General features: G+C 41.3%; 1 protein-coding gene across 1 annotated transcript; it reads right to left on the minus strand.

Moving 5' to 3' along the window:
• Window positions 1–25,644, minus strand: tsnax (translin-associated factor X). Its single transcript, XM_084321310.1, has 6 exons — window positions 25,489–25,644; window positions 19,930–20,013; window positions 17,958–18,072; window positions 16,341–16,471; window positions 6,616–6,833; window positions 1–2,760 (listed from the first exon to the last, which is right to left on the minus strand). The coding sequence occupies exons 1-6, from the start codon at window positions 25,502–25,504 to the stop codon at window positions 2,341–2,343; spliced, it is 984 nt and encodes a 327-aa protein (XP_084177436.1). The 5' UTR covers window positions 25,505–25,644; the 3' UTR covers window positions 1–2,340.

Here is a 25,644-nt window from a genome sequence, read left to right on the forward strand (position 1 = left end):
CCGTGTTTATTTATTTTCATTCCAGAGTTCAAATGCAAAACAATTACGTAGCCAGATTTCTATCAAAATCACAAAAATACAGCGTCTGTTGTATGTATGTTTTTTCTTTTTTTTAACTGACTGTTTTATTTTTGGCACAGCTGAAATAGTGTCCAGAGATAAAAGCACAACATAACAATTCTCTTAAAAAAAACGAAAATATAAACATTCAATGAGATAGAAAAAAAAACACAAATGTCGTGACAGGCGACGATCAGAACACAGCCGGGGCTGTCAGGGCCAAACCAATATCACTGTGTGGTTTATGCTAGTTCCATGTGGTTTATGCTAGTCCCATGTAGTTTATGCTAGTCCCGACTCCCATGTGGTTTATACGAGTCCCATGTAGTTTATGCTAGTCCTGACTCCCATGTGGTTTATACGAGTCCCATGTGGTTTATGCTAGTCCCATGTGGTTTATGCTAGTGCCATGTGGTTTATGCCAGCCCCATGTGGTTTATGCCAGTCCCGTGTGGTTTATGCTAGTGCCATGTGGTTTATGCTAGTCCCGTGTGGTTTATGCTAGTCCCATGTGGTTTATGCTAGTGCCATGTGGTTTATGCTAGTCCCATGTGTTTTATGCCAGCCCCATGTGGTTTATGCTAGTGCCATGTGGTTTATGCCAGTCCCGTGTGGTTTATGCTAGTGCCATGTGGTTTATGCTAGTCCCGTGTGGTTTAGCGAATATCCACGAATATCCACGGAGAAGACGAGACACTACCAAACTTGGATAAACTATACGCAAAAAGAGGACTACATTTTTTCCATCTAAACATCAGAAGCCTCCTCCCCAAAATAGACGAACTTCGGCTACTATTTAATAGTTGCAAGGTAGGAGTAATATGTTTCAGTGAAACTTGGCTTGACAGTTCAATAAGCGACTCCGAAATTGAGATTGAGAACTATATAATTGTAAGGAAAGATCGAAACCGAAACGGAGGAGGTGTGTGTGCTTATATTAGGTCGGACATTGGTTTTAATATAAAATCAGATCTTGAACACGACGCGGTAGAAGCGATGTGGCTTGATATTCTGTTACCCAAAAGCAAACCAATTATTTTTGGAGTCTGTTACAGGCCACCAGACCAGGGCAATTTTTATGTTGATCTAGAGGAGATATGCTCCAAGTGCACTGATTTTGAGAAATCTGAAGTTGTTGTCATGGGAGATTTCAACACTGATTTACTTAAAAAGAGCTCTGGATTAAAGTCCCTTCTGAATTATAGTAAATTGTTTGACCTGCACCAGCTCATCACTGAACCTACCAGAGTTACCCCCCTTTCTCAGACCATAATCGACTTAATACTGGTCTCTGATAAACAGAGGATAACAAACAGCGGCGTTGTTGATTTTGCACTCAGTGATCACCTTGCAATTTTCTGTACCAGAAAGGTGCAGAGGGGTCATTTTGAGGGTCACAACAACATAAAAATCAGATCTTTAAAAAATTACAGCAAGGAAATGCTCCTGGATGGTTTAACGGGTGTGGACTGGTCTCATGTAATGCACTGCAAAGAGGTTGATCAAGCATGGGATGGTTTCAAAACAACATTTCTTAAAGTAGTTGACAGATTAGCACCCAGGAAGATGGTCAGGATAAAGCAGAGGACACAGCCCTGGATTAATGATGACATTTTAAAAGCTATTAAAATAAGGAACAATCTTTTTAAACTATTTAAGAAGTCCAGGACAGAACAGGCTTTCCTAGATTTAAAGAAACACAAAAACTATGTAAATAGTTTGATTAAAGGGGCGAAGAAGGGTTTTTTTAATGAAAAAATAACAGAGTATAGGAACAACTCAAGGAAACTCTGGAGGACACTTAAAGAGGTAGGATACAGTAAGAAATTAAAGACTAAATCGGGCAATATCAGTTTAGAAATAGGAGACAAAATTTCAGCAGACAAATCAGAGGTGGCAGACTGTCTGAATAGCTATAGTCCCATGTGGTTTATGCTAGTCCCATGTGGTTTATGCTAGTGCCATGTGGTTTATGCTAGTCCCATGTGGTTTATGCTAGTCCCATGTGGTTTATGCTAGTCCCATGTGGTTTATGCTAGTCCCGCCATGTGGTTTATGCTAGTGCCATGTGGTTTATGCTAGTCCCATGTGGTTTATACAAGTCCCATGTGTTTTGGGGCAACTATTACTCTTAACATAACATAACTCTTAACATAACATAACATCAGTATTGGTTGCGTCCCTAAAATCGGCCCCCAAAAAACAGAACCGAAGGCGTAGTGTGTGTGTGTGTGTGTGTGTGTGTGTGTGTGTGTGTGTGTGTGTGTGTCCCGCGCGTTATTAGGCCACGCCTTCGTCTCGGTCCATGAGCGCGCCGCCGCCGCTCCCCTCCCCCCCCCGGCTGCAGCAGAAGACGTCGGCCAGCATGTGCTTGGGGATCTCGGAGCCGCGGACGCGCAGGGCATAGCAGGCGTCCTCCACCTTGCCCAGGCTCTGGCGCAGCGTGTGCAGCTTCTTGGACACCTCGTAGGGCCCCGTGTTGCCGATGTACGAGAAGCCGTCGTGGATCTGCCGCAGGAACTGGCTGACCTGGAAGGGCGTGTCCATGTCGCCGTTGCCCACGCTGCTGATGCACATGCGCATCAGCTCGCCCGTCAGGTCGGCCACGCCCAGCAGGTAGTCGGCGGGGCCCACGTGGAAGGTCAGCGGCGCCGGAGGAGGGGGGCCGGCCTCCAGTGGCACGTCCTCGGAGGGTGACCCCTGGAACAATTGCGGAAATTAAAGGGATAGTTAATTATTTTTTTTTTTTAGTATATATATATTCAGATTCAAATCTTTTTATTGCCTATATTTATTGTAACGTATAATATAACCAATAGGGCTTACAGACCCTCATCTGCACCTTTGTTTACACGGTTTATTTTTCTCACATTTCTACATTCAGATCTAATTTGATTGCCTATTATTTATGACTTTTTTCTATTACCCTGCCCATACCTGTACCTCCCCTCCCCCCCCCCCCCATGCTGCTATGCACCCACTTACCAATGATGACGTTGATCGGCGGTAGAGTCCTTTCTCGGTACAATCCATGCTGTACAACTAGTTCCGACTAGTCAGCCACAGACTAAAGATGGATTGTGCTGAGAAAGGATCTACTGATCCACAACCCTACATCCTTAGAAAGTAGAAAGTTTGGGTTCCAAAAATCTGAACTTTCCCTTTAAAAAGGAACAGGCCAACATTATGGGAAATCTTCTCCAGCGTCAGACAAGAAGATAAGATACCAATTTCCTCTCTGTGCGTTCAGTAGAAAGCTATCCGGCTGCAAGCTAGCCTAGCACAGCACAAATGAATGGAAGTGGATACAGACCACTAGTCTAGCTCAAAACTCCGGGAGAGACAACAGCTAGGGCTAGTGGTCTGTATCCGCTTCCATTCATTTGTGCTAAGCTAGGCTAGCTTGCAGCCGGATAGCTTTCTACTGAACGCACAGAGAGGAAATTGGTATCTATCTTCTTGTGCGACTCTGGTGAAGACGGTAAGCGCATTTCCCATACGGTTGGCCTGGTCCTTTAAGATCAGCCAGTTCAGTAGACCCTTGTTGTCCCATAAAGGTCAATAATGTGTCAAATCAACAGTTAACAACAAGGGTGCCAGCACTAGGTGCTCGGAAGAGCGTGCACTGAATCCAGCATTGCAGCTTGGCCAACTAAGTGATCAAATGTATTTGTATAGCCCGAGATCACATGGAATAGCCCCCATGGGCTGTAGAAATCTTCTTGTACAAGTCAAGAAGAAACATCACAATAGACCAAAAACAAATAAACACCGTAAAATCCAAATATGCGACACACTCCCAGACTTTCCCCAATGAAGATAAGGAACGGCTCACTAAAAATCCAGAAAAAAAAGAAGAATAAAAGCACCACAGGAGAGAAACCTCAGAGGGGCTGTTCAAAGGGGGGGATCAACGGGATGTCGGTGATAATATAGTGTTGCTATGGATGATAGATGGATGGAGAATAGAACAGGCAAATAACTGGAATATGTAATGAAGCACATATATATATACATACATAGTATCTAAGGTATGTAAGAAAATCGTTAACAATTTTAATAAATAAGGGGCGGCTGGGTGGCGCAGCGGACATTGCGCTCGTCACCAACGCAAGAGACACCGGGTTCGAATCCGGCTGTCGGCATTGCCTCCGGCTTGGGCCGGCCGTCATACTAACTCAATTGGCAGAGTTAGCGGGTAGGAAGTCGATGGGTGGTAGTCTGGTCGTTGTGAACAGCGACTCCTACAGGTCGGTTGGGGGACGCCTGCACAGCAAAAGTCAGGAAAAATGGCGGGGGGGCAGTGTGAGCCTCCTACACGTTACACCTCGCCAAAATGAGAGTCCGCGCTGGCAGGTGAAAAGATGTGACAGGCTGCCTCCACGTGTATCGGAGGGGACATGTGATGCAAGGCTTCTATCCTCCCTACAACCGGCCAGTGGGGGGCATATGTGAGCAACGATCAGGACAGGGGAGGGAGAATAGACCTGTCTCAAACCCTGCCCCTTTTCTTGATCCTCCAATCACAGCTGTCGCTTACCTCTGACTTCCTCGTACAAACAGTTTGTACGAGGAAGTCAGAGGTAAGCGACAGCTGTGATTGGAGGATCAAGAAAAGAGGGCAGGGTTTTGAGACAGGTCCATTGGCACGAGAGGTAAATTGGGATGGGGAGAAAAATCACAGAAAAAGGGAGGAGAAAAAGTAGATTTCTTTTTTATATAAATAGAACTAAGAACAAAAAAAAGCATAGGAAAACTGAGGCCGATGTAGAGTGGATCCATCGGGCCTGTGGAAGAGATTGATCGAAACAAACCAACCAACCAATCAACGCAGAGTGCACTTTCCAACCAACCAATCAACGCAGAGTGCTCTTTCCAAGCACCTAGTAAAATACCTACAGGAGTTTATGACACTAAACGAATTGAAACTAATCATGAACATTTTTAGTACAGATGGAAACGATTCTGTAGATATTTGTTTGTTCCTATTTGTTTGTTCGATATTTGACATGCTGTCAACCAACGCTTGGAAAGAAAGCATTTCCACACATACGTGCATTCTTGCTACTTCACTAACAATGTGGAAAGACCAGACCGACATTTCAGTCAACAGGCCTTCATCAGTGTATTTGATTTGATCTGAAACGCAACAATAATTGTGAGATGATTGATTTTCAACATACATCTCAAGGAGAAAAAAACACAGAAAGTGTTTTTGAGTGATTCCTTTTAAAAGAAAAGATTCTAGACTTGTGTTAAATTGGCAGCCCCCAATTTTCATAACCTCCCTTGGAGATTTGTTTAATTTGTAAACATCTTTCTCACGGTACTACCGTATATTAAACTAGGGATGGACATGAGTAATGTTTTCCCAGAGTACTCGCATTAATTACTTAAGAGTAGTGCTTGAGTAATTGTTTTGGGAAATCTATTTTTAGAAGGCATCTTAACACATTGTCTGCCACGCAGTTTGCCCATCTTATACCACTCTCTGCCAGTGCTGTAAGCCTATGGAGTCGGTCACCTTCTTTGCCGGGCTATAACTTTTTAAATATTACAGCTATATCGACATTACTATGGCCCATTCAACATCGGGTAGCTATCGTTCCGGATGTGGGAACGTTATATTTTTCCATTCATACATTGTCGTGTTAGTACCGTCGTAAATATAAATATGTTTTTAGAGTGTAGAGCAGTAATTCCTAGAACGCGAGTTATAGGCCCGACGCATATTATACATAATCGATTGGCGTTTCGTTCCTATACACGCTATATAAATAAAAATTCAAATGCATGAGTATAGTTTTAGAGTAATTCTGTGTAATCCCAGGAAACGCCGCTAAACAGCGTTTAGTGCATGTCACTAGAAACCGTGCCATTCCTCGCTTGGATCAACAATCAATCTGAAATCAACGGTAAATTATCGGTATTATGTTTCATCATGCATGCATGAAAGGGTGGGGGGGGGGGGGGTTCTATGCTTCGATCGTCACCAATGGCATACGTTGTGGAGTAACGTTACAATAACACTTTCGGATCACAACGAAGGCATCGGATCAACGCAAGATTGAAAACATATAGCCCTTACCTTGACTAGGATGTACTGCAAAAAGAATATTCCAATTATCTGATCGCCATTCCAAGTATTGATGTCGATCGTGTTGCCAACATAATCCACGGAAGCACATAAATCCACGGTACTTGATTCTACTCAATCCATGTGTTATAAACGTTACTCCTCCCCGACTAGGAAAACCAGACTTTTTAGATCGAGGTACAGGCGGAGCCAGAGAGATTGCAAGGATGTGCAATACCGGCCGCAAGCGATCTCAGACCCATTCAGGACAGCCTGCACAATAGTTGTTGTTGAACCTTAAAAAAACAATTAAAACTATTTAAATAATAAGTGTTGAAACTTGGGTGGTGCAGTGTTGAAGTGCATAGTAGTAATACAGAACCAAGCATTTCACTGTAATGTACATGTACCTTATATATGTGACAAATAAAAACAAAACGTGAAACTTGAACTAGTAAGAATGTCTCGTCTAAAGGTACCGTGGGGTCTGCCTTCTCCTCCTTGGTGGGGTCTGCCTTCTCCTCCTTGGTGGGGTCTACCTTCTTCTCCTTGGTGGGGTCTGCCTTCTCCTCCTTGGTGGGGTCTGCCTTCTCCTCCTTGGTGAAGATCAGCCTGGCGTTGATCTCCTCCAGGGTGATGAGGCTGCGGTGACGGATGAAGTGCTGGAACGACGCCGCCTCCACATACTCCTGGATTCCTGCGGCACGGAACGCAACGCAAAATGTAAACTGAAATTATACATGTACATTTAAAGGCCCAATTCGTGATCCAAACAAAAAACAGACGCATAGTCCCATCCCATCAACAACAACAAAAAATATTATTACAATAATAATTATAAAAGGAAAAAGTTCCTAGTCGTCATTATTTTTAAACACAATTACTCACAGAATGTTTAGAATGCCTGTGTCCACCATGTTGGAAGAAACAACGGTTGCTATATGTGTTCATGAATGAGAAATACAGGCGCATCTCAATACATTTGAATATCAAGGAAAAGTTCATTTATTTCAGTAATTCAATTCAAAAAGTGAAAATCATACATTATAATATAGATTCTTTACACACAGAGTGAAATATTTCAAGCCTTTATTCCTTTCAATGTGGATGATTGTGGCTTACAGCTAATGAAAACCCAAAATTCGGTATCCAAGAAAATTTGAATATTACATAAGACCAAAAATATATATATATATATATTACAGAAATGTCAGCCTACTGAAAAGTATATGCACTTAATACTTGGTTGGGGCTCCTTTTATAACCCTAATAATATATATATTTCCTTGGGCCAAATCCCCAAATTGGACGATTTGGTACCATCTGGGTGGGCAAATTCTAGATGTGATTTTATTATTCCCATTATTATACCCCAGAAAAGCCGCAACAGTGAGGCATTCACCGGTAGGTGGTAAATGCGCAAAAGGTACCACACCTCAGCGTAGGAAGGACATATACGTGACAAATAAAACAAAACTTGAAATTATAAAGTTTTCAATTAGGGTGCGATTTTTCGAATTAGTATTCAAATAGTTCCCAGTGACTATCGAATAGCAATTTTGTGAGTTGTGCCCAATATCCAAACCAAAAACTGGTGCTCAAAAGCACCAATGGCAGACGTATCATGGCACAGTTGTCGGCAATAGCGGTTTTAAGATCAACACCGGATCTGCAGAGGGCAACGCTCTTCCTCTGAGGCACACATAGCACCTCCACCGACCACTTTCCCGGGGGAAACCCTGCGTACCTAAGGAAACACCGACAGGAAAGCGCAAGTAGGCCATCTAAAAACAGTCAACAGCTGGAGAGGCACGGTGTTGGCACGAGAGAACAGAGCCCCGTCTGACGCCGGCAGGATGTGACATGAAGCGGTTACACAGGCTTTTGAGTTGCCTTCGGTTCCTGTGTTCCCTGTGTTCCCTGCCAGGAAACCATCCTATATGGACCTATATAAGAATTTGTTCTTAATTGCTTGCCTGGATAAATAAAGGTTAAATAAAATAAAATAAATGTAAAACTAGTATGTGGTCCAGCTATGCTGCTCTGATTAAAGTTTATGTTTTTTTTTGCATCTACTTTTTTCTCCCATTTTCAATTTTTCTCCCATCCCAATTTCGTATCGTCCAATTCTACCCTCCCCTGTCTCGAACGCTGTTAGACCATGCCTCCCACAAGCCGGCTGCAATGTGGACGAAGCCTTGCATCACGTGTCCCCTCCGGTACTCGAGGAAGCAGCCGTCGCATCTTTTCACCTGCACAGCGCGATCTCTCAGTGACGGGGGTCTGCGTGGGAGGGACACGCCGCCCCCGTCGCTTCCTGATTCTGCTGCACAGGCGCACCAACCGACCTGTAGGAGTCGCTATCCACAACGTCCGATCCGCACCCACCAGCTTCCCACCCCCTAATACTGCCAATTGTATTAGTATGAACGACCAGCCAAGCTGATAGCAATGCGGAGAGCTGGGCTCAAACCCAGCGTCTCCTGCATTGGTGGTGAGCGCCTTGCCCACTACACCACCTAGCCGCCCTGATTAAAGGTTATGTTAAAGTGGTATGTGGTCCAGCTATGCTGCTCTGATTAAAGGTTACGTTAAAGTGGTACGTGGTCCAGTTATGCTGCTCTGATTAAAGGTCATGTTAAAGTGGTATGTGGTCCAGTTATGCTGCTCTGATTAAAGGTTGTGTTAAAGTGGTACGTGGTCCAGTTATGCTGCTCTGATTAAAGGTTATGTTAAAGTGGTATGTGGTCCAGCTGTGCTGCTCTGATTAAAGGTTATGTTAAAGTGGTATGTGGTCCAGTTATGCTGCTCTGATTAAAGGTTATGTTAAAGTGGTATGTGGTCCAGTTATGCTGCTCTGATTAAAGGTTATGTTAAAGTGGTATGTGGTCCAGCTATGCTGCTCTGATTAAAGGTTATGTTAAAGTGGTATGTGGTCCAGTTATGCTGCTCTGATTAAAGGTTATGTTAAAGTGGTATGTGGTCCAGTTATGCTGCTCTGATTAAAGGTTATGTTAAAGTGGTGTGTGGTCCAGTTATGCTGCTCTTATTAAAGGTTATGTTAAAGTGGTATGTGGTCCAGCTATGCTGCTCTGATTACGTACAACAACTCTGAAGTTGACAGTAGGGCTGTCTTAAATACTTCGAAGCTTCGTTCAATGGGCATGGGATTCGAATATGAAAATAAAATTCGATTATTAAAAAAAAATATATATATATATATATAATTTTTTTGGTGCAAAATCAACTCTGCCTCTCTTTGTTAACTACAACAAGTAATGTTATTTAAGATGAGGTCGGACGCTGCACTGACAGATTTGTGTTCATTGTGCTGCTTTTATAAAGCCTCAAATGACGGCTTACAATATTTCATGAAAGCAAAGTGTTTTGTTTGTCTAAGATTTAAAAAGGTTTAAACTTTACAGCACTGACAAAGTTGAACAAAGTGCTGTACAAGTCCCACAACATAAAAAAAAAATTAAAATGTAAATTATAATTATTATTTTTTTTAATCTCGAAGCTTCGAAATAAAATCGAATCTCGGCCCCCGAAGCTTCGAATTCCAAAAAAAAAATTGAAGGTCAGCCCTAACTGTTTGTGATACAAACTACCTATCATGCTAATTATGTCTATACTACTATACTTATACTACTACCTATCATGCTCTATGTCTATACTACTATACGTATACTACTACCCATCATGCTAAGGCCTAAAAAATGGTTTGGTTCTGGTTGCCGACCGACCCTGCCGATTTAGGTGCGACCCAATTTATTTTACGAGTTAAAAATTTCTTTTTTTTCTTAAACAAGACTCCAAATGCTCCTTATGTACAAATGGGGACGAGGGGACATTTATGCACATCTACTGGGACTGCCCACCAGTTAAGATATTCTGGAAAGAGGTGACCCAGCAATTATCAAATCTCTTAACTCGGGATATACCTGTACACCCCTCTGTATTACTGCTGAATGATGTTTTTGAGTGTGCAGTACATCCACAGCTAAAGAGATTGGTTTTATCGGGTATCACAGTGGCTAAAAAGCTGATAGCATCACGATGGTTTCAACCGGAAAAAATGTGCCGAAAGGTCGGGATTATTACATATCTCGATGTGATTTATCAAGAAATATCTACAGCAAGAATTTTGGGTCTCAATGAATCCAAAATGACATTGTGGTTAGAAGTGGTGGAGAAAATAAAAGCTAGCATATAATGGTAATGTCTGGTTAGGAGCGAGGGATAATGGATGGATTATCCAATGGGGGGTCCGGGAGGGGGGGGTACGAGCTAGAGCATATGTGTGTAGGGTATTAGATAGCAGGTATTGGGGGTATATCCTGTATAAGACATTTAACTATATGGTGATTTTATTGGATGTGCACTGTTAATAATGCTTGTATATCTTATCGAGTGTTGTCATGTTTGTTTATTATGTTTGTTTAAAAAAAAAATAAAAAATAAAATACAATTACAATTACAATTTTTTTACAATAAAGTTTCATAGAAATCTTAGTCAAACCTTTAGTATTATGGATATTAAACATGCTGGCAGAGTACATGCATCCATGTTGTCGTGAACATTTTAATTAAATAAAGAAATTCCCTATCCATAGTCGCCGTGGGAATTCTTTTTAATAAAAAAAATTATTAAATAAATTCCCTACCTACCCATGGCCTTAACTGACAACCAACAGGAACCAAACACATTTTTTGTTATGGCTAATATGTCTATACTACTATGCTACTCTACTTATACTACTACCTATCATGCTAATATGTCTATACTACTATACGTATACTACTACCTATCATGCTAATATATGTCTATACTACTATACTTATACTACCACCTATCATGCTAATAGTCTATACTCCTATACTTATACTACTACATATGCTAATAGTCTATACTCCTATACTTATACTACTACATATCATGCTAATAGTCTATACTCCTATACTTATACTACTACATATGCTAATAGTCTATACTCCTATACTTATACTACTACATATCATGCTCATATGTCTTTACTACTATGCACTCAAGAGTGTAACAATCAAGTTCGACACTATTTGACGAACAATGCGACTGACCCTTAGCTGCCAGAGATGTACCCTTCCTGCTGACTTGTTGTTCACAATCTGTAAGTCGCTTTGGATAAAAGCGTCAGCTAACTAAATTTAAAATGAATCCATTTACATTACTTTATTCTTTAATCCCATTGGCCAACTATTTACAACAACAACAACACCACTTTCATGATGGAAAGTGTCATGTTATGCTCAGCGCTGCCCTGGACGATTGATTTGGCTAAATACAAACCGATGCTAATGGATTCTGCTAGATGCACTAAGAGACAGTATGAGAAGATGAGAGATAACTCTTTATACAGTTATTAAATTCACTACCAAAAACTCCTTCCATCCATTTCAGCTCTAAGTGGCTCATGAGCGCTGCAGTGCCCTGTTATCTGCTGCAATTACCTTCACTTTCTGCCCACAATATCTTTAAAAGGCCCTTTTTTCCCATGAAAAACACAAACGGCGCCATTAAGGCTGACCGGAGACTCCTGCTCAACAGCACCAGCCGCAGGCCCAGAGAGCCTGTATACGATGAGTCTCCAAATCTAATAAAGATGATGGAAAAAAAAAAAAAAAAAACTCCAATTGGTGGGAACTGCCAGTTGTCACGTCGCAAGCAGAGGTTCCTGAATGACCGCAATCTAAAAAAACGACTTCCCTAGCTGCCAGATAACAGCCAGCTCTCAGTCCCGCTAATGTTCTCCTCCACAACGTCGCAGACAGTTGGGCTACAATCAACAATAACTTGATATTCTCGATTCTAGTGGGAAAAGGGCTTTTTATCATCAGGAGGGTGTGTCCCATCGCATCCAGGCCGGTATCGTGGCTCACTCTCACACAATCATGTCGTCAATTAGTGACGCCACTACTAGGGAAGCCATTAACCCTTTCACTGTCACACTAACCAAATGGTTAACCCCTTTCACTGCGACAATACGGAAGGTTAACCCTTTCACTGCCACACTACCAAATGGTTAACCCTTTCACTACCACACTACAGACGGTTAACCTTTCACTACCACACTACAGACGCAGTGTGGTAGTGAAAAGGGTTAACCTTCTGTAGTGTGGCAGTGAAAGGGTTAAAGCCCTTTTACTCAAGTATTTTACTTTGGGGTAAAGGTTTTAGGTACTTGTAGTTGACGCGAGTATTTCGGTTTAACAGAACTTTGTGCTTTTGTATGTTTCATTAGACGATTATCTAAGACTGCCCCTTTGTAGTTGATTTTTTTAAACGGGCGCAATAAAACAGATAAAAGTTCGATATCAGTGAAGGTGCAGATAGATTCCCTCACTATGACGGTCTTACACGAGTTTGGGTTCACATACAAGCACACGCCCCCTTCCCGCTGTTTTGCTGGTTATCCGTGCGGTTGCGGTCAAGCTGAAGGGGCTGTCCAAAGCAGTGATGCCACAGATTACTTGTAAAAGTAATCCGATTACTGATTATTGATTACTCCTTTAAAAAGTAATCCAAGTTACTTTACTGATTACTTGATTATCAGAGTAACTTAGTTACTTTGAAAGTAACTAGGTTACGAAGTCGTCGTCGTTCCCCCAACCGTTTTTTTTAAACGCTTTATTGAAAGTGCATAAATTGTTTTTAACTTGTTTCTCTGCACATAACGTAAATTGTTAAACTAGTGCTTCAGCTTCTGTACCATCAAGTATGGTAAAGCAACAGTCTATGATGCTCACAGCATTAGAGCAGCCAGCCAGTGGTTTTACAAAACCAGTGTATCCATTCACATCTAACAAATGCAGGCTGAACTATTCAATTATATCAACTGTAACTATTAAATTGTTTTTATAAATGTCTCTCTATAAACATACAATCAGTCTCTCTTTAACATGTAAATTAACTGTAAATCTGGCAAATAAGAGCTTTTGCTCTGCCACCATCAAATATACATTAATCAAAAGGGAAAGAAACAATCTCTCTCTTTTGCTGTTTGGCTGGCCTCCGAGTCCTCCTGTACCTACTAGTCGAAGCGTCGGCTAGTGTTGTGATTCCAGATGCTTTCAATGCAATTGGATGTGCTGTTTTTAGCGGTAGACAGTATTTTGTTTCCTCCGCATATGAACGTGAAGTAGTGACTGACGAGCGTTTTGGGATGGAAGTCTGAACAGAAACTCACTTTTAATTTTGCCAAGCGTTTTGGGGTGGAATTCTCCGACGACGGAGCCCTGCTGTCACACGATTGGCGCATATGTCACATGACGTGCTGTGAAGACCCGCCCTACTCTGCCTCTGATTCGCAGACTGTGGATGGGGAATGTGATTGTACCAAAGCAGAGTCACTCACAGACAGAGTGTCCAGTCACGCCGCGGCCCGCGGGACACATTCTTGTGTAACCCTTTCACTGCCACACTACGTCACTCCCAAAAGAAAAACAGCTCAAAATGTATTTTTGACTGTCGAAAACGAAATAAAATACTGCATTCCGCCTGCATTATGAATTTATGATGAGATAGTAACGAAATAGTAATGCACAGCCACTTGGACAAGTAACTGCAATCAGATTACTGGCTTTTAAAGATTAACGCGTTAGATTACTATTTTCGGGGGAAAGTAATCAGATTACAATAACGCGTTACTTAGTAACGCGTTACCGGCATCACTGGTCCAAAGCCATCGATTTCATAATCCTCGCTCGAGTCATGGTCTTTTAACCACGTCTCAGACAGTGCGATCACACGAGCATTATTTCTTGTCTTCAGGTATGCATCTTACGTTCGCCTGGAGCTCGTCAACTGTATTCCTCAACGATTGTGCGTTACCGAGGATGATGGAGGGTCAGCGGTAAGGATGGGTACCTTTCACATTTGAACCGATACCGGTACCCAACGGTACCTTTTTTCTGTACTTTAGTCTCAAGAAATTTTATTTACCTACCTCAGTCGTAAAAAAAAAAAAAAAACTTCAAATAACTACAATTTAGACAGTTTTCGGCTTGTCATTGCTCCGACTGCTTTGTTGTTGAATCAAGTCAAATCCTAGGTAAGCATATATTGTGCGTGTGAACGTTGACATGAAAAGAAAAAAGTAAAAAAAAAAAAAAAAAAAAAACATTTTAATAAAATACATTTTTTTTGGGTTTCTCACTTGATTCGATACTCGGTAGTACCGACGTGTTTCGGTTCGGTACCTCAAAAGTACCGAATTCGGTACCCATCCCTAGTCAGCGGTAAGCGGCGTAGTCCGGTTTCTCAATGGTCGATGTCAATGCAGGGCGGCCGATATATAATGATATATATTATATATAATCACGAGGTAGAAGAGGTGGTGCAAATCATCATATATATAATGATAAATATTCTTGTGGCAGTGTTTCTAATGAAAAAGCTCAATGCAATTTGCAATTTTTTCAGTTTATTGTTATTTGTTTATTGTGAGCTGATTAAGTAAGGGATAATGTATATAGCTACGAGGTCATTGTCGCAAAATAATTGACCGACACGGAGTTTAGAACACCGAGGCGCCTCGCAGAGGTGTTTTAAACGTCAGTGAAGGTAAATTATTTTGCGATGATGACCGAGTATAGCTATACATTATCCCGCTTATTTCATGGCTAACTTACTAACAATATACCTAATTCATTTGACAAAATCGACAAGACGAGATCAAATGCAGACGCAGTTGTTCTGTGGCTCTGTCAGCCCAAATAAAGTGATTATTATTATCGCCGGCGGCAGCCCGGCAGGTGTGTCTGATTGCACTGAAACAGTGTGTGTCCGTGGGCTTGATTACTCCAGCTGCGAAAAACAATAATCACCGGTGGTTATCGAAAAATAATTCACCGCTGTCAGGGGCTATTGACCAATCACAATCAAGCATTTCGGCGAATGTTAAAACGCCATGTAATAATAATAAGATAATAATAATGAATAATTCATTCCTAGTTAGCATAGACCAGGTGTATGAAGACTCACCAGGCCTGTGTGTGTAGGCTCTGTGGACCAGGTGTATGAAGACTCACCAGGCCTGTGTGTAGGCTCTGTGGACCAGGTGTATGAAGACTCACCAGGCCTGTGTGTAGGCTCTGTGGACCAGGTGTATGAAGACTCACCAGGTCTGTGTGTGTAGGCTCTGTGGACCAGGTGTATGAAGACTCACCAGGCCTGTGTGTAGGCTCTGTGGACCAGGTGTATGAAGACTCACCAGGCCTGTGTGTGTAGGCTCTGTGGACCAGGTGTATGAAGACTCACCAGGCCTGTGTGTAGGCTCTGTGGACCAGGTGTATGAAGACTCACCAGGTCTGTGTGTAGGCTCTGTGGACCAGGTGTATGAAGACTCACCAGGTCTGTGTGTAGGCTCTGTGGACCAGGTGTATGAAGACTCACCAGGTCTGTGTGTAGGCTCTGTGGACCAGGTGTATGAAGACTCACCAGGCGTGTGTGTAGGCTCTGTGGACCAGGTGTATGAAGACTCACCAGGTCTGTGTGTAGGCTCTGTGGACCAGGTGTATGAAGACTCACCAGGTCTGTGTGTAGGCTCTGTGGACCAGGTGTATGAAGACTCACCAGGTCTGTGTGTAGGCTCTGTGGACCAGGTGTATGAAGACTCACCAGGCCTGTGTGTAGGCTCTGTGGACCAGGTGTATGAAGACTCATCAGGCCTGTGTGTGTAGGCTCTGTGGACCAGGTGTATGAAGACTCACCAGGCCTGTGTGTGTAGGCTCTGTGGACCAGGTGTATGAAGACTCACCAGGCCTGTGTGTAGGCTCTGTGGACCAGGTGTATGAAGACTCACCAGGTCTGTGTGTGTAGGCTCTGTGGACCAGGTGTATGAAGACTCACCAGGCCTGTGTGTAGGCTCTGTGGACCAGGTGTATGAAGACTCACCAGGTCTGTGTGTAGGCTCTGTGGACCAGGTGTATGAAGACTCACCAGGTCTGTGTGTAGGCTCTGTGGACCAGGTGTATGAAGACTCACCAGGCCTGTGGGTAGGCTCTGTGGACCAGGTGTATGAAGACTCACCAGGCCTGTGTGTAGGCTCTGTGGACCAGGTGTATGAAGACTCACCAGGTCTGTGTGTAGGCTCTGTGGACCAGGTGTATGAAGACTCACCAGGCCTGTGGGTAGGCTCTGTGGACCAGGTGTATGAAGACTCACCAGGCGTGTAGGCTCTGTGGAACTGAAAGATGTCCTCTCCTCTCAGCTCCTCAGCGATCAGACCAATCTTCTGCCTCACTCCGTCCAGCTTCACGTCCGACTCGGCCAGAATATCGTCTGGATTCGGTACGCTGTGGGACCAAGGAGGAAGCACAGAGTCTAGTTGGAGAATATCATGTGTAATGATAATAAAGTCAAGATGTGATGCTTGAATTATGGCAGCAACACTAACCTGGATCCATCCCCCTGCTGACGCCCTCATGTCTCACATTTTGTCATTTTCTTTTTACATAATAATAATTAGGGATGTCCGATATTGGCATTAAAATGTAATATCGGAAATGATCGGTATTGGTTTTCAAAAAAAAAAATTTACATTTATTTAACCTTTATTTACCCAGGCAAGCAGGTAAGAACAAATTCTTATTTTATTTATTGTCAAAAGTATGCATAATGTTGTGTTAATTCCACAACAAGAGATATGTAATGTTAATTACCTGAAATTATTCCGTTTTTGGGGGGGGGGGGGGGGGGGGGGGGACCCTGCATATATCGGTATCGGTTGATATCGGTATCGGAAATTAAGAGTTGGACAATATCAGTATATCGGATATCTGTAAAAAAAAAAGTCAATATCGAACATCCCTAATAAGTAATAATAATAATAAATTTAATTTGTAGTGCACTTTACATTTGGAACTAAATCTCAAAGTGCTACAGGGTAAAAAAAAACATAGGCTGGTGAGGCTTCAACATAGGCATAGGCATAGAACAAGGCATTAAAACATACAAAAAAAACTTAAAACTAAGAGAAAGCTTTGGTGAAGAGGTAGGTTTTTAGTCCTCTCTTTTTTTTATCCACTTTTTCTCCCATTTTCTATATTTTCTCCCATCCCAATTTCGTATCATCCAATTCAACCCTCCCCTGTCACGAACGCTGTTTCTTGCCTCCCACAAGCCGGCTGCAATGTGGACTAAGTCATACATGGCACGAGTACAACACAAACACAACGAAAACACAAAACCGTTACAAACGAGACAAACAAAAAGCAAGCCCTCTACTTCATAGTGCAGTATATCTCATATCGTTAGCCTCATATGATAATTGCCGGTTTGAAACGGTAATTTTTCAAGATTTTTGGAAAAGAAGAAAAAAAGAACTTTCCAGCAAATGTGTACGAGTTTTTATTTTATATTTTGAAAATAAGTTCCACTAGGTGTATCAACAAGTTTGCAAAAATACAAAAAAACACAACAACCATTGCGTAACAAAATAAGGTGACTTTTAAACAAAATATGTTGTGATTTTTTCCTCGTATATACATACATGTCATACACTAAGGCAGTTGTTATACTCGCCTAAGTCATGCGATCGCCATCTGTGTATGTAACGTTAAAATGCACAAGTCACACGAGTCAGTTAGGCAGATGAGGATTTTTGAACGTAACAAGCGTTCTGATTGGCTGAGGACATAGGCACTAAGCCAGGGCGATGCAGCAGATTTAGGCAGAAATCTCAATTTGGCAAACATATTACTTAGGCAATTATCGTATGAGACTGACGATATGTGAAATTGTATGCCTGAACGTTTTTTTAACAAAAAAATGCAGATATACCTGGTCACTCGGTGCAGAAGAAATATGGTCCTCTTGCTGTCGATGGTGACGTCACGACTGATCTTGACAAGACGTTCATGTTTGTCATGTTTGATGTCGAGCTCCCGCTGAAAAACTAAGAGAACATTTGATCCGTTACATTGTGTATCCGTGTCTCTACAATAACAAAGACAGCAACCGTACGAGTTCACGTTCAGTTTGTATTTCTGATGGCCCGGTATCAGCAGGGCTGTCCTCCACTACAGAAGATCCTTATCGTGCTGCATACTAATCCATTATTTGATTTAATCAACAAATCTGTACGATTGTGTTTCTCACATGCCGGTCACGTAGAGGGCCCTCTTTAAATCCAGTGCTTCCCAGAGATATGGTTAGAATTTTTCCGGAAATAACAAATTCAGCATGAAAACACAAACAAAAAGCATCAGTAATTGACTAACATAGGGGCGATTTCACAAAGAATGGATTGCGCCCGCTGCCCGCTAATAGCACCCTTAACTGCGTGTGATTTGCGGCCGCTATTTACTCCGTCTTAAGCATATTCACTAAAGATATTGTGCAAATTATATATGATGTTTGTCATGTTTTTTCAGCCATGCCATTTTTTTTTTGGAAATATACTTTTGCATATTGCAACTACTACAGAAAAACGTGAGTACACAAGTTCAACTTCAACTCAAGTTCAGACCTATGTTACTCTATTTCATTAGCACTAAAAGTTAATTTTCTTTATTGTATCAGAAACTACTTCAGAATGTTATCTTTCAAAAGAGACCAGGCTCATGCATGTGCTATAAGTATAAAGTATAGTATTTTGGTTTGCAAAGAAAGTATGCAGTCCTCAAATTCAAGTTTAAAAATGGCCACTTTTGGGGGTGCCTGAGGTTTTTAAACTAGGTCGTGTTTTTAAGGCAAGTCATGTTTTAAAATCAGGTCATGTTTTTAAGCTAGTTCATGTTTTTAAGCTAGTTCATGTTTTTAAATCAGGTCGTGTTTTTAAGGCAAGTCATGTTTTAAAATCAGGTCATGTTTTTAAGCTAGTTCATGTTTTTAAGCTAGTTCATGTTTTTAAATCAGGTCATGTTTTTAAGCTAGTTCATGTTTTTAAACTAGGTCATGTTTTTAAGCTAGTTCATCTTTTTAAGTTAGGTCATGTTTTTAAACCAGGTCATGTTTTTAAGTCAGGTCATGTTTTTAAGCTAGTTCATGTTTTTAAACCAGGTCATGTTTTTGAGCTAGTTCATGTTTTTAAACTAGTTCATCTTTTTAAACCAGGTCATGTTTTTAAACCAGGTCATGTTTTTAAACCAGGTCATGTTTTTAAACCAGGTCATGTTTTTAAACTAGGTAATGTTTTTAAACCAGGTCATGTTTTTAAGTCAGGTCATGTTTTTAAACCAGGTCATGTTTTTAAACCAGGTCATGTTTTTAAACCAGGTAATGTTTTTAAACCAGGTCGTGTTTTTAAGTCAGGTCATGTTTTTAAACCAGGTCATGTTTTTAAACCAGGTCATGTTTTTAAGTCAGGTCATGTTTTTAAACCAGGTCATGTTTTTAAACCAGGTTGTGTTTTTAAACCAGGTCATGTTTTTAAGTCAGGTCATGTTTTTAAACCAGGTCATGTTTTTAAACCAGGTTGTGTTTTTAAGTTAGGTCATTTAAACTAGGTCATGTTTTAAGCTAATTCATGTTTTTAAGCTAGGTAATGTTTTTAAACCAGGTCATGTTTTTAAGTCAGGTCATGTTTTTTTTTATATTCAAGTCATGTTTTTAAACCAGGTCAAGTTTTAGTTTTTCAGTTGAATCATATTTAAAGTTCAAGGAAATCCACTGTCAGTGAGTAATCGTGTTAAATAATCGTGATCCCAATATTGATCGCGATAATGATTTTTGCCACAATCAAGCAGCCCTATAGCCATATATATAGACTAGCCATATACAGGAGTGGTCTAACCTGCTACCAGTAACCTACCTCTGAAGGCAGCGAGGACAGGTGAGGACAGGTCGGCGCTCTGGTCACCCTCCTGCCCAGTCTTTCTCCGCAAACATCCCTCACCTGGTATGAGGAGGAAGACAATCAGGTTATGTTGCTGAAATATCAACGTCGTGAAATGGTTCTGCTGCACCACTGCTAATTGGACTTTTTTGGTCCGAGTTAATTATATTGTTTACAGTTTATTTTTCTCATATTTTTATATTAATATTTTGTTTTATTGCCTATATTTATGTCTTTCTTCTATGACCCTGCCCATACCTGTACCTCCAGTCCCCTCCCCCCCATGTTGCTATGACGCCCACATTGTAAGTCAAGTGTTCCTAAATTAATTGCCTTGGGGAAATTCAAGGGGATCAATGAAGGAATATCTTATCTCGTCTTATTGTCAGACTTACCGTACTTTTCGGACTATAAGCCGCGGCTTTTCCCCCCATTTTTCGACCCTGCGGCTTATATAACGGTGCGGCTTATATGTGACTCGACGTGACCAAAACTGAAAATGTAAAAATCTAAATATTGCTTTTTTGACTGCATTGAAATGTTATTCATCTGTTCCCTTATTTGCTAAACTTAATACAACTTGTAAATTAGTTAATTCTTGTTATTTGTCCGACAGTATTGTGTCCCAATGCTAATTACATATGGTAATTAAACATTAAAACACCTGCGGTTTATAGTCCAGTGCGGCTTATATACCGGTATGTACACATCATTCAATTTAGCTGCTGCGGCTTATATTCAGATGCGGCTTATAGTGCGAAAAGTACGGTAACTAAAGCCAAGTCAGGGTAAGGTGGTAGCTTCATATTAGTCAAACCGAGTAGTGTAGGCAAGGCAGGGTGTAGACCCTTAACTGCTATAAACAATGATGTTGTTTTGGCTCCAGAAGTCTCAACGGACAGTCTGGATGAAACCGTGCGACAGAGGTAGTAGAGCGGTCGTCTGGTAATCTGAAGGTTCCCGGTTCGATTCTGGCTCCTCCCGGCAGCGTGTCGAAGTGTCCTTGAGCAAGACACTGAGCAGATGAGCAGGTTGGCACCTTGCATGGTCGGTCGCCTCCGCCGTCAGTATGTGAACGGTTGAGTGAATGGGTGAATGTGAGCCGTATAGGTTATAAAGCATATTACATTTTACATTGGGTCATTTAGCCGACTCTTTTATCCAAAGCGACTTACACGTTTTGTACGACAAGTCATCACGAAGGGTACAACTCTTTCAACTGAGTAACAATGGTTTGATTTACCATCAAATGTCCGTGCCTTTTGTTACTTTCACATAGTCAAGTGATTTCTTCCAGTAGGCCCCATGTCTCTGGAGTTTCTCCACGTGAAAAGACAGCAGATGGCAATTATAGTCTAACCAGGTATGCAAGGCAAGATCCTGCCCAGTTCTAATGCTCACTGCAGCTGTGAATGTGGAGAGTCATCAAAGAGAAGCAGGCTATTTCTCGGTCCTCGCTCCACAATGGCGGAGCGAAGTTCCCACCACAGTCAGGACAGCCGAAACCCGCCCAATTTTCCGCAGTCGACTAAAAACCCACTTCTTCAATCAATATAATTTTTTTTTATAAAATGTTCAAAATATAATAACCTTTGTACTGTCTTTTACTATTTTGCACTTTCCTACAAAGTAATCTACCTTACCTATACTACTACGCTAATATGTCTATACACTCAAGTTGTTACATACAATGTTGTTACTGACCCTTAACTGCCAGAGTTGTGCCCTTCCTGCTGACTTGTTGTACAGAACTTGTAAGTCGCTTTGGATAAAAGCGTTCAGCTAAATGACTAAATGTAAATGAGAGCCATGGAGACAGACTATTTCATGTTTTGAGAACCAACTCTATGATCATTTTCAACTCAAAAGATCTGTGCACAATGCATTGAACGCAGAAGCAGAAGCAAGAGTATTTGTATAAGATGACGTCGACGAAAAACACAGAGCTAATAGTATATCCGACATCCTACTAATAGAGAAAAATGCAATTGAACGGCCCTCAAAGTTCAAGTAGGAAACTCAGGCATGATCTCTCAACTCCGCAATTATCAACACGGCAGCATACATTGTATTGTAAACAACAACATTGTTTTAACATGTTTGTAATCTTTAGAAGACAATTAAAGCTGGATTCTCATCAGTACCAGACGTGGTTGGCTGACTCAACAGAGAAACCATCGACACACACAAACACCAGCTTCTGGCCAGGGTCCGTGATTCTCCTTTAGATAAACTACATATAAGATAAGACATTCCTTTATTGATCCCCTTGGGGAAATTGGGGCAGCATGTGGGAGGGGCCGGGAGGTACAGGTATGGGCAGGGTAGAAATACATAGATATTAGGCAATACAATTTGATCTGAATATAAACATTTAATAAAAAAAATTACAGTGTAAACAAAGGTGCAGATGAGGGTCTGTATGCCCCATCAATCTGAATATGAGTAAGAGTGAAAGTAAACAGTGTACACAAGGTACAGTGTACACAAGGTGGTACCCTAACTGGCATGATTATACGTCATAGGGCTGTCTTATACTTCGAAGCTTCGTTCGATGGGCATGGGATTCGAATATGAAAATAAAATTCTATAAAAAAAATATATAGAAAAGATTATTTCAAAAAAAAAAATGTTGTGTGCAAAATCAACTCTGCCTCTCTTTGTTAACTACAACAAGCAATGCTGTTTGTTATTTAAGATGAGGTTGGACTCGGCACTGACAGATTTGTGTTCATTGTGCTGCTTTTATAAAGCCTCAAATGACGGCTTACAATATTTCATGAAAGCAAAGTGTTTCGTTTGTCTAAGATTTAGAAAGGTTTAAACTTTACAGCACTGACAAAGTTGAACAAAGTGCTGTACAAGTCCCACAACATTCTTTTTTTTTTCCGAATTAAAATTGAATCTCGGCCCCGAAGCTTCGAATTCCAAAAATACGTCATATGTTGTAGTCCGTGCAGGTTTTATTTGACGAGGTTTTCCTCCCTCTGTTTCTCAGCTGGACATGATGGGAATGCACCGAGGTCATAATGCCGACCTCCCCAACCGGGAGTGTCCAACTGCTGACTTGGAATGGAATGTGTTCTAGGTATAAGTTGGCCACTTCCTCTCAGCAGAATGGAATGTGTTCTAGGTATAAGTTGGCCACTTCCTCTCAGCAGAATGGAATGTGTTCTAGGTATAAGTCGGCCACTTCCTCTCAGCAGAATGGAATGTGTTCTAGGTATAAGTTGGCCACTTCCTCTCAGCAGAATGGAATGTGTTCTAGGTATAAGTTGGCCACTTCCTCTCAGCAGAATGGAATGTGTTCTAGGTATAAGTCGGCCACTTCCTCTCAGCAGAATGGAATGTGTTCTAGGTATAAGTTGGCCACTTCCTCTCAGCAGAATGGAATGTGTTCTAGGTATAAGTTGGCCACTTCCTCTCAGCAGAATGGAATGTGTTCTAGGTATAAGTCGGCCACTTCCTCTCAGCAGAATGGAATGTGTTCTAGGTATAAGTTGGCCACTTCCTCTCAGCAGAATGGAATGTGTTCTAGGTATAAGTCGGCCACTTCCTCTCAGCAGAATGGAATGTGTTCTAGGTATAAGTTGGCCACTTCCTCTCAGCAGAATGGAATGTGTTCTAGGTATAAGTTGGCCACTTCCTCTCAGCAGAATGGAATGTGTTCTAGGTATAAGTTGGCCACTTCCTCTCAGCAGAATGGAATGTGTTCTAGGTATAAGTCGGCCACTTCCTCTCAGCAGAATGGAATGTGTTCTAGGTATAAGTCGGCCACTTCCTCTCAGCAGAATGGAATGTGTTCTAGGTATAAGTTGGCCACTTCCTCTCAGCAGAATGGAATGTGTTCTAGGTATAAGTCGGCCACTTCCTCTCAGCAGAATGGAATGTGTTCTAGGTATAAGTCGGCCACTTCCTCTCAGCAGAATGGAATGTGTTCTAGGTATAAGTCGGCCACTTCCTCTCAGCAGTGCGCTCGTCAACTACCACTGCCGTTTATGGGAATGATTTGAGGTTTTGCACAGAATGTTTCGAATGCTGTTCATTGTCCCTTACTCCCTTCATGTTGAAGGAGACAATGGTTTACTATGTGTTGATATTATGATAATTAAAATGTTGTTTTATTACAGGGTATTGTAAACAAGTCGCGGTGGACCAGTAAATATAATTGACCAATGTTTTACATACTCTTACGGCAACATATAATTCGCCAGAAAGGCGTTTTCTTTCCAGAGTGGTTACCAATGGTTACAGGCAGCCATGATGGAAGAAAAACAAACATTGTGTGCAAACTACAAAGCATGTCATTTGACAAAATTATCCCTTTCGGGTGCCAGTTTTTTTTTTGCAACGTGTTCAAAACCCCTCTCAAAGAGCACCTACGGGTGGTTGCAATTGGAAACTGGCCCCGGTAAATGTCCAACCCTCCCCCCTCCAATGTACAATGTTTTATGATAAAGACAATCAATGTTTTATGATCTCCTTCTCTTAAAACAGTACTGTATATTTGACTTGTATGTCATAATTAAATGTCTTGATGAAACAGTACTGTATAAAGTACTAAATACCTATATGTCCCTATGCCATAAATGTCATGTATGTTGTGTATGTCATAAATGTCTATATGAATTGAAAATGGGGGACTTTGATTGATTGATTGAAAACTTTATTAACAGATTGCAGAATGGGTACAATACAGTACAGCTCAATACACACAATTGTTAAGGGGATGCAGACCAGAGAAAGACTTTCGTCTTGTTTCCACCAGGGTCCCCCATTTTCAATTCATCAGGACATATATGACATACATGACATACAGATAGTCAGTACTGCTACATCTATACATTTATGACATACCAGATTTGCAAATACAGTACTGTTTGTGATACAGAAGGAGTCAAGAAAAGGGAGTATATACATTTGACGTAGAAACTGTACATTGGAGGAGGTTGGGTGGGGGGGGTTGGGTACACTGGGATATTGACAACCATACTGGGTAATTTACATTGGAGGTGGTTGGGGGGGGGGGGGGGGGGCACACTGTATAAGCAAGCAAAACTGTACATTGAGGGGGGGGAGACTCTGTACAAACAAACAAAATTGTACATTGGACTATTGACAAAACCATACTAGGTAAATGACTGTACATTGGAGGGGGTTGGGTTATCAATCAATCAATCAATCAATTCAATCAATCAATTCAATCAATCAATCAATCAAGGGGATGCAGACCAGAGAAAGACTTTCGTCTTGTTTACATCAGGGTCCCCAATTTTCAATTCATCATAACATAATATGAATGACATACAGATAGACAGTATTGCTACATCTATACATTTATGACATACCAGATCTACAAATACAGTACTGTTTGTGATACAAAAAGAGTCTAAAAAAGAGAGAGTATATACATTTTACGAAGAAACTGTACATTGGTCTGTCTATCTCACATGTCAGCTCGTGCAAGGGCTACTAACAGTTATTGTTATTAGCTAAGGCAGGTACGGTACTGCAGAAACGTATTAAAGAACGTACCTTCGCGTTTACTCATAACTTCAGTGTTGCGTTTTGAATATAAATAAATAATATAACAGACTGTGTTGACAAAAGGCAAGACGCCTCGTTGAAAATATACGTATATAGATTAATAAAGACTGAGTCGTTGAACACGACGAGCTAGCTAGCTGCCAG

The sequence above is a fragment of the Notolepis coatsorum genome (assembly GCF_963971535.1).
Source record: "Notolepis coatsorum genome assembly, chromosome: 9".
Lineage (NCBI taxonomy): Eukaryota > Metazoa > Chordata > Actinopteri > Aulopiformes > Paralepididae > Notolepis > Notolepis coatsorum.